General features: G+C 46.4%; 1 protein-coding gene across 1 annotated transcript in view; it reads left to right on the forward strand.

The window, feature by feature from the left end:
* The first annotated feature begins 698 nt into the window (after window positions 1-698).
* Window positions 699-10,286, forward strand: part of LOC108285746 (carcinoembryonic antigen-related cell adhesion molecule 8-like) — a 13,756-nt gene continuing 4,168 nt past the window's right edge. The window contains exons 1-4 of the mRNA XM_037729432.1: window positions 699-930; window positions 1,776-2,135; window positions 6,156-6,434; window positions 6,835-7,089. Coding sequence (XP_037585360.1) covers window positions 867-930; window positions 1,776-2,135; window positions 6,156-6,434; window positions 6,835-7,089 — 958 coding nt within the window. The 5' untranslated portion in view covers window positions 699-866. The remainder of the gene's footprint in view (window positions 931-1,775; window positions 2,136-6,155; window positions 6,435-6,834; window positions 7,090-10,286) is intronic.

Here is a 10,286-nt window from a genome sequence, read left to right on the forward strand (position 1 = left end):
ACCACAGGACAGTCAGCCAGGCAAAAACTGAGGACACCCAAGATAGTCAGAGAGAACATGGAAGGCCTGAGCCCCCCCGCTCAGCTGCCAGAACTCAGGGAGCAAGAAAATGGCTGAGACCTGTCCCTGGTGACCACAAGGCCCACAGCCCCCACTGAACAACAAGAACAGCCCTCTGTCTCAGGAGCATAAGAGATTATTTGCCCTGCACACCAGCAGAAAGGACAGTCCCCTCTGGGATACCCAGGGCATTGAATGTCCATCCTTGGAAGCTGCAACCAAACTTGACACAATGAGAGAGAGGGAGGATCCCTCTCCCCAGTGAGCATTCAGCTCCTCAAAGCTCAGTGGTGGTGTCCCTTTGACAGTGGTGGAGCCCCAACCTCCTGATCTGAAGGGAAGAGCCAGATGGGGATGGGAGAGGGCAGGGGGAGTGACTGTGCACCCCAACCTGGCGACATGGGCTGCAGGATGCTGAGGGCCCAGGGCTGCGCTCACCCAACCTACAGGGTGTGTGTGTGACTGTGTATCTGGGTGTGTCTCTTTGTGTGTGGGGGGGGTGTGGGTGTGTACTGTGTACAGAGCCTGGGTGAGAGAATCACTGCTGAAGAAGGAAGAGACCTCCCAGGGGCCTGAAACACCGACAGAAAATAAAAAGGAGGAACAAGGAGGCAGGACTGAGAGGGGAGGGGACAGAGAGGTGTGTCCTGAGCACATTCCCCACCCATGAGCCTGAGAAGTGCTCCTGCCCTGGGAAGAGGCTCAGTGCAGAAGGAGGAAGGACAGCAGAGCTGGCAGCCGTGATCTGAAAGTTTCTGGATCCCAGGCTCATCTCCACAGAGGAGGACACGCAGGCAGCAGAGACCATGGTGCTTCCCTCAGCCCCTCCCTGCAGATGGCACGTCCCCTGGCAGGGGCTCCTGCTCACAGGTGAGGAGTGAACTTCCTGGGAGAGGACAGGAGGAGGAAGCGCAGTGACTGGCTGGGGTCTCCTGGGGAGGACGGGGCTCTGAGGGGCTGAGGGCTTCCACTGGAGCCTTAATAGAAGAGAGGACACCAGAGGCAGATGGGGGTCAAAGCAGGAACTGAAATTGGCAAGAGGCAGGAACATCTCAAGTGTTCCATATTCCTGGTTAATCATCACTGGCCACAACATTTTGAAAAATGATAATAATAACTATATGAGATGACACTTCACATAAAAACATAACCAGGGCATGAAACATTGTCCTCAGCCAACATCAGACATTGGTAAATAAACCCCAGGAAGCAGAGGGCCCTGGGAAGGCTCATGAGCTCACCCACAAGAGTCTGCAGCCTGTCCCAGGCACTGGGGTGCAGCCAAGATCACACAAGTCCCTGCCCTCAGAGAGCTTACACTCTCCTGGGGAGGAAGACAGACACACAAAGAGTTCTAGAATGTGAGGTCAGGTGTTGACAAGAGCCCTGGAGGGAGGGAACACAGCAGGGAAAGGTTAGAAAGGGAAAACCCAAGGTATCTAGAGGGGGTGTCAAGGAAGGGGTCTCCTAAGGATGCCCTGATGTCAGCAGGCTCTGAGGGCATTGTGGAAGATGCCACGCAGACCCCTGAGGAAGAGGATTCCACACAGGGAAATGCCAGGGTCAGAGGTGTTGAAGAAAAGGGGACTGTGCTGCTGCTGACTTTGACTCAGTAGGACACACACACAAACACACACACTCCAAAGCTCAGATCTCCATCTTTACACCCCAATAGATAGGCTGCAATATTGACTGATGCTCTCTCCCCCTCCTAGCCTCACTTTTTACCTTCTGGAACCCGCCCACCACTGCCCAGCTCAGTACTGAAGCTGTGCCATCGAATGCTGCAGAGGGGAAGGATGTTCTTCTGCTTGTCCACAATCTGCCCCAGGACCCTCTTGGCTACAACTGGTACAAAGGGGAAATGGTGGATGCCAAACAGCGAATTATAGGATATGTAGTGAGATCTCAAATAACTACCACAGGGCCCGCATACAGCGGTCGAGAGACAGTGTACCCCAATGCATCCCTACTGATGCAGAATGTCACCAGAAATGACACAGGATTCTACACTCTACAAGTCATAAAGCTAGATCTTGTGAATGAAGAAGTAACGGGCCAGTTCAGCGTACACCGTGAGTGATTCCTCCAGTCCTCTGGGTGTTGGGGGTCAGTTCCATTTCACACACACAGGATTGTCAGGCCTGGGCTGGGCCTGTGTCCTCCACTGCATTATGTCCTATTTTAGGGTTTGGGCATTTAGTGCAGGGCACACACAGGGGAGACAAACTTCCACAGATCATAATTCCTTTCCTGCATCCAGACCCTGCAGATATTCGCAGCAGAGGAAGGACAGTCTGATGACGGAGACTCAATAGGAGATCAATCTCAGCCAAGCACCCTGTGCACTCCCCTTGGACCTGACCCTGAGAAAGCCCCTAAAGAACTGGGTCAGGGCCTGACCTGAGGGACCCCCTGGGATCCTCACAGAGAAGCTCAGCCCTGGAAGCCCCTGCTCCAGACCCCCTATCCCAGGATCCTGACTCCAGGTGACCCTGGGGAACCTGTGCCAGAGCTGGGTGGCGACCTTCTGGGCAGGGCCAACTGGGAACAAAGAATTACCAGCAGTCCAAGGTCTGTGGTTCCTGGAGCTGCTCACCAGCCAGGGCTCAGCCCTCAGAGCCTCATCTGGGCAAGGACAGAGTCTTGTCCTTCACCTGAGACTCAGTGAAGAGGACAGATGGGCAAGCTTCTTAGGCCATCGGCCAACTGCCCTGGGAGGGGAGACTCCATAGAATGTTCAGTGTCCCCATGGGGCAGAAATAGAAGAAAGATGTTTCCAACAGCAACTTGTCCAGCAGGGATCCTGCCAAGGGGACCCTCTCATGGAGGCAAATAATAGCCCATATGCTTGTGTGAGCACCTCCTCTGTGACTTCAGGTCAGGTGACTATGAATAATTTAATGGTAATTTTAAGAGAAGCTTTTTTTTTTTTTTTGAGATGGAGTCTTCCTCTGTTGCCAGGCTGCTGTGCCAGTGGCACAGTATCACCACCTCCTGGGTTCAAGCGATTCTCCTGCCTCAGCCTCCTGAGTAGCTGGGACTACAGGTGTGTGCCACCATGCCCAGCTAATTTTTGTATTTTTAGTAGACACAGGGTTTCACCATACTGGCCAGGATGGCCTTGATCTCTTGACATCATGATCCACCTGCCTAGGCCTCCCAAAGTGCTGGGATTACAGGAGTGAGCCACAGCGCCTGGCCAACAGAAGCTTATTACTGAGAAGAAACAGAGGCACAGAACGACACAGTCACTGAACCAGGGTCACACAAACACGAGGGCCAGATCAGAGTCCCATCAGGTCCCTCTCCAGCCACAGCCCCGTCCTCTCTTCCACAAGAAGTGGGGGCTTATTGGGTTCCATGGACCCCACGGTCATCCATTGGCTCAAATCCTTTCTTCCTGGGCATCCAACCCTCAGAAGAGTAAAAGCAAATAAGCAACTGATTAGTTTGTACTCCAGAGCTAAATCACTTGCCCCAACTGTCAGAGCCAGCGCAAGGAATGTCCTGGCTCCCTCTGTGATCTTAATCCCCTCACTGAACCTGAGATCCTGTTTTCTGGTGTGTTGGTGTCACTCCCATGGGAGGACAAAAGAGAGGACTTTGCTTTCTCTCCCCACTCACACCTGTATCAGGACAGGCCCAACAGCTGACACACACTCACTAATTCTCTCATGAAGGGGAGAGGGAATGAATGAAAGAATGAATGATCCAAACCTATTTAGCAACTAGATCCTGAATGGCCAGGCGGGTGCAGCCTGATGGGTTTACTGCCTGTTGCACACACATCTGTGTTCTCATGATGGCGCCATTGTGATAATGGGGTCCTTCAAGTGGGGAGATGCTGAAGCCACCGGCATGACACTTACACTGTCCAATTCACAAAAACCTAATTAAACTCTACTTGTGTCTCCTGAGGTCAAGAGAAAAATGAAGAAAGCATTTCACATGCCTGTTTTGGGCTCCTCCCAGTTTTGCCTAACTCCATAGGAATTAGAGGCAGGAAGCTTTCTAAATTTACCAATGTAACACACATCCCTTCTCCTAATTTGAAATCATTCCTCCCTTTATGTAACTGACACACCTAAGACTTCCTCTCTGACCGTCCTGTCCTCCTAACAGGACTCATGTGCCTCCCTCTACCTGGGAGTTGCTAATTTCAAAGGAACTTCAGCATCTTCCTTTGAGCATAATGGGATCCTGCTGGAATTTACAGGACACCTAAACTTTATTTTATTATCAAGAGAAATGCACCTTCCACCAATTAATTTTAGATCTGTGGACAATTAATAGCAATTTCTACTTATGGAAAAAAATCAATGTTTCCTCCAATTTTGTTTTTTACTATAGTCAGAACATAACATAATAGCTAAACTCCTGACACATTTTAAAAAGCGAATTAGTTACACATTGACCATCAAAAATCCAAAATCTGGGCGGAACGTGGTGGCTCACACCTAGCATTTTGGGAGGCTGAGGCAGATGGATTGCCTGAGCTCAGGAGTTTGAAACCAGCCTCGGCAACACAGTGAAACTCCAACTCTATTAAAAATACAAAAAAATTAGCGAGGCATGGTGGTGTGCGCCTGTAGTCTCACCTACTCAGGACACTGAGGCAGGAAAATTGTTTGAACCAGGGAGGCAGAGGTTGCAGTGAGCCAAGATCTTGCCACTGTACTCCAGCCTGGGTGACAGAGCGAGACTCCATCTCAAAAAAAAAAAAAAAAAAAAAAAAAATCCAAAATCTGAAATGTTCCAAAATTCCACTTTTTTTTGCCACTAATGTGATGCTCAAGAGAAATGCTCACTGGAGCATTTTGAATTTTGAATTTTCAGATGTGAGATGCTAAACTGGTAAGTATACTGCAAATATTCAAAATTTTTTTAAAGTTAGAATTTCAAAACACTTTTGGTCCTAAGCCTTATGCGTAAGAACTAGTCTGTAAGAACTGTAGGCATGAAGCTGTACAGCAGATCTCTAGAACCTCCCCATCCTGTGTAAATCAGACTTCACATCCATTGAACAACTCCTCATTCTCCCACACCCATCCCATAGCAACTACCATTCTACTACCTGATTCCATGAGTTTGACTACCCTAGGAACCTCATATAAGTGAAATCATACAGTATTTGTCCTATGAGTGACTTATTTCACTTTGCATAATGTCCAATGGGAGAAGATATTTGCAAAACTTCTTCCCAAATTTCTGTCTCATAACTCTCAAACACACATGGTCCATGAGGACCAGACTTCCAGCAGTTCATGCTCCCCCTTGCCGTCAGTCAGTTTGCATTTGCAAATGTCCACTTGTATTTATGGAAGGATCCAGAGCTCCTCACCTGCCCTCTGCAGGAAAAGAAGGGACATTAAAAACCAAGGAAAGGAAACATGGTTCTGCTCCAAAGCCACCTGCTCTTATGCCTGTCCCCTTCACTCTTTCTAGATCATTCCTTGGACTGCTCTATCTTTAGAGGTCACTGGCTCTAGCAAGTCACCATGAAACACCTTGTGGCTCCACTGCCTAATGACTGAGCCGAACTCCAGGCTTGCCCCTGGCCTCCCTCTCCTGTTATTTCTGTTTAGACACCCAGTCCCAGGTCAGACTGCCCAGTATCCTTGGGAATTAAGGATAATGGCAAATCCCATCATCTTCCAGCTCTAGAATGTTCTTGGAAAGAAAACCCTCAAAAACACACCTCGAGGGGCAAAGTAGGACTGTGAAGCTGGAAGGGACTCGGCACCTATAGGTTCTAGGTGAGGACCCCAAGGTGGGCCAGGCAGGCAGCCAGTCAGGGAGGGACCAGAAGAGGCACCAGGACTGTAACTCCCAGTCCTGGGTCCGTCCACAACCCAGCACTGCTGTTCAATTCACACTTGAGAAAGTCTGTGCTTCTCCCACACAGAGAAGGCAGCCTAATGGTCTCTAAGCCCTGATTGTCATGCATCTGTCTTGTGACACACACACCTGCTGTGGGCTTTTAAGAACTCGGGTGGGCTGAGAGGTGGGAGATGCCAACTCTGACTGAAAGATGCCTGTTGAAGGAATCACAGGTGCCACACAGGGCAATCTTCTCTCTGTTATCTGCATAGTGGAGCTGTCCAAGCCCTACATCACCAGCAACAACTCCAGCCCTGTGGAGAACAAGGATGCTGTGGCCTTAACCTGTGAACCTGAGACTCAGGACACAACCTACCTGTGGTGGGTAAATGGTCAGAGCCTCCTGGTCAGTCCCAGGCTGCAGCTGTCCAGTGACAACAGGACCCTCACTCTACTCAGAGTCACAAGGAATGACACAGGACCCTATGAGTGTGAAATACAGAACCCAGTGAGTGCGAACTTCAGTGACCCAGTCACCCTGAATGTCCTCTGTGAGTATCTTCTGTTCCTCTGTGGCCCTGGCTTCCATCTCAAATCCACACAGCCAGATGCCAGGCCTCTCAGTCCCTATCAGGTCCAAAGATGCAGACCCTGACCTCTAGACACCCAGGTGGTCATGACTTCCTGCCCCAGGCAAACATGTGTAGCCCCAGCCTTGACCAAGAATAAAAGGGGCGAGGGTGCTCCTGTCACAGGAGACTTGGGGTCCACATCTTCTGATGGCAGAAAGAGATAATTGTCTCAGACTCCATCTCAGTAGACACAGCGGAGGGTTGGTTGAGACTTCAGGGTTGTGACTTGTCTCAGAGGGACACTATGGCCCTTTCACAGACCAGGAGCTTCCCCTTCCCTCTGATGACATCATCTGTGACTTTATTCTCTTTGCTCCAGATGGCCCAGATGCCCCCATCATTTCCCCTTCAAACACCTATTACTACCCAGGAGGAAATCTCAGCCTCTCCTGCCATGCAGCCTCTAATCCAGCCTCACAGTATTCTTGGTCTGTAAATGGCACATTCCAGCAAAACAAACAAAAGCTCTTTATCCCCAACATTACTGTGAAGAACAGTGGATCCTACACCTGCCACGCCATGAACCCAGCCACTGGCCGCAACAGGACCACAGTCAAGATGATCACAGTGTCTGGTATGTGGATCCCTGAAGCACTGGCAGTGTTTACTGGTAGAGTCTATCTGGCTTTCAGAGAAGAGCCAGAAAAAAAGTTTTATTCCCAGCCTCTGTCCAACAGCACCAATAAATCCCAAATTTTTCTCCTAAACCCTCCCAATTCATCTCTACAGACTCGCTTCTGCCTGACCTTGGGGCTGACCTGAGAAATGTGGAAAGGGGACTTAGTCAGCCCCAGTCCCCTATGTAGTGGAAGAGGCTTCACAAAGGGGGAAGAAGGAGGGTGCTCAAGGTCAAGTTGCTTTTCTTTGTCACCAACATGTGGCACCCCTGTTTCTATTACCCCTTTATTTTCTTTTACCTATTCCATTAGCTGCAAGAAACATCCAAGGCTTTGAAACAAGCCCACAACGTTCCCCAAATGAGAGGAGGAAGTCCCTTGGATGGGGGAGAAGCAGCTCAGACTCTGCTCCCTTCTCCGCTCCCAGCACCCCCAGTGACAGGCCCTGCCCTGACTCAACCTGGGGTGGGACCTGGCTGTATGGAGAAGGTGTCCAGGTAGCCTGCCCCAAATCTGGCTAAATCAAGATGCCAGTTGAAGCCAAGCCTCCCCCTGGTCAGGCTGCAGGGAAATGGGAAGACAGGGAGCCTCCGGGAAGACTCCTGAGCTGTGTCCTGGCTCTGAAGTTGCCAGTTGTATGAGGCTGTGGGCACAGCACAGAGGACAGTGAGTGATGCACACTTGGAGACAGGGATATTCACCCACAGGGGCTCTGCATGGGAGGGAAGAGGCAGTGCCAGTGCGCATTTATAGAAAGGGTTAGACTACCAGCCACTATATATATATTTTTTTCTTTTTTACATAAGACTTACCATTAACTATTTCTATCCGTGAAATTTACTGTTGTGTAACCATCACCACTATCTATTTCCATAACTTTTTCATCTCACCATATTAAACCTCTGCACCCAATAAACAGTAACTCTTAGTGCTTCTCCCGCTAACCCCCCGTAACCTCCATTCTACTTACTTTCTGTCTCCATGTAATTGACTATTCTAACAACCTTATATAAATGGAATTATATAATAGCTGTGCTTTTGTGTCTGGCTTATTTCACTTAGCATAATGTCTTCAAAGTTCATCCATATTGCACCATGTATCAGAATTTTATTCCTTGTTAAGGTTGAGTAACATTCCATTGTATGGATATACCGCATTTTCCTATCCACTTATCTTTCAGTGGACTCCAGTTGTTTCCACCTTTTGGCTATTGTGTGGCTAATGCTGCTGTGAACATTTGTGCACAAATGTCTGTTCAAATTCCTTCCAATTATCTTGCATATATGCCCAGAAATGGAATTGCTGGCTCAAATATTAATTCTTTAATTTTTTGAGAAACTGCCACACCATTTTCCACGGTGGCTATAACATTTCACAATCCCATCAGCAATGCACTAGAGCTCCAATTTTTCCACCTCCTTAAAAACACTTAGAGTGTGTGTGTGTGTGTGTGTGTGTGTGTGTGTGTGTGTGTGTGTGTTTTAATCAAAGCCACCCTGATGTCTTTGAGGTATTCTATCATTGGGGTTTTGTTTTGCATATCTCTAAGTATTCGTGATGTTGAGCATCTTTGCATGTGCTTATTGGCCATTTGTGTATCTTCCTTGGAGGAATCTCTATTTCGGTCTTTTGTCCTTTTTTAATTGGGTTTTTGGATTTTTGCTGTTCTTGATTTGTAGTAGTTCTTCACATATTCTGAAAATTAATCCTTTATCATACCTGATTTGCAAATGTTTTTCCCACTTCATGGGTTGCCCTTTCACTTCCTCAATAATGTTCTTTGATATATAAAAGTTACTAATTTTTAGGAAGTCCAACTTATCCATTCTTCTTTTGTTGCCTACGCTTTTGTTGTTATAACCAAGAAATCACTGTGAAATCCAATGTCACAGTGTTTTTTCCTTGTGTTTTCTTCTAAGAGTTTTGTAGTTTTTTACTCTTACATTTGGTCTTCAATCTACTGTGGGTTAATTTTTTGTATATGGTGTCAGGCAAAGGTTCAACTCACCCTTCTGCATGGATATCCAGGTTTCCCAAAGTCATCTGTTGAAAAGACTGCACTTTCCCCATTGAATGGTCTTGGCATCCTTATCAAAAAGCATTTGGCCATATATGCAAGCATTCCTTTCTGGGCTTTCTTTTCTATTCCACTGGTTTCTATGTATTCCTTTATGCAAGTACCAAATTGCATTGATTATTGTGACTTTGTAGTAAATGCTGAAATCAGGATTCAGCATTTTTTCAAGATTATTTTTTTCACACTTGTTTGGCTATTTTGAGTCCTGAAATTCCATATGAACTTTAGGGTAGATTATTCTATTTCTGCAAAAAATGTCATTGGCATTCTGATAGAAATTGTGTTGAATCTGTAGCTCACTCTGGGTAGTATTATTCTCATAACAATACTGAGTCTTCCAATCCATAAAAACAAAACATCTTCCCATTTATTGAGGTCATCTTTAATTTCCTTCAGCAATGTTTTCTAGTTTTCAGAACATAATCTTTTCACCTTGGTTAATATTTTATTCTTTTTGATGTTAATGTGAATTAAAATTTTTTTTCTTAATTTCTTTTCAGATTGTTCATCGTCAGTATATAGAAATGCAACTGATGCTTGAGTGCTGATTTTGTATCCTGCAACATTACTGAATTTATTAATAAATTCTAACAGGTTTTTTCATCTTCAAAGTTTTCTACATACAAGTTCAAGTTATCTGTGACCAGACAGATAATTGTACTTCTTTCCAATTTGAAAGTCTTTTTTTTCTTGCCTAATTTCTCTGGCTAGGATTTCTAATACAATTTAAATAGATGTGGCAAAAGCAGGCATCCTTTTCTTGTTCCTGATCATAGGGGGAAAGCTTTCAGTCTTTATTGAGTATGATGTCAGCCTTAGGCTTCTCAAATATTGCCTTTATTATATTGAGATGGTTTCCTTCCATTCATACTTATAATGTTTTTATTAAGAAAGAATGAATTTTGTCAAACACAATTTTTATTCAATCTTTCTACTAATTATACGTCTATTCAGATTTTTCTGTGTCTTTCTAGGGATTTGTCCATTTTCATCTAGGTTATCCAATTTATTGGCATACAATTATTCATAGTACTTTTGTAAACATTATTTCTCTAGAATTGACATATCTCCATTTT

This window comes from Cebus imitator, unplaced genomic scaffold (assembly GCF_001604975.1).
Source record: "Cebus imitator isolate Cc_AM_T3 unplaced genomic scaffold, Cebus_imitator-1.0 Scaffold306, whole genome shotgun sequence".
Lineage (NCBI taxonomy): Eukaryota > Metazoa > Chordata > Mammalia > Primates > Cebidae > Cebus > Cebus imitator.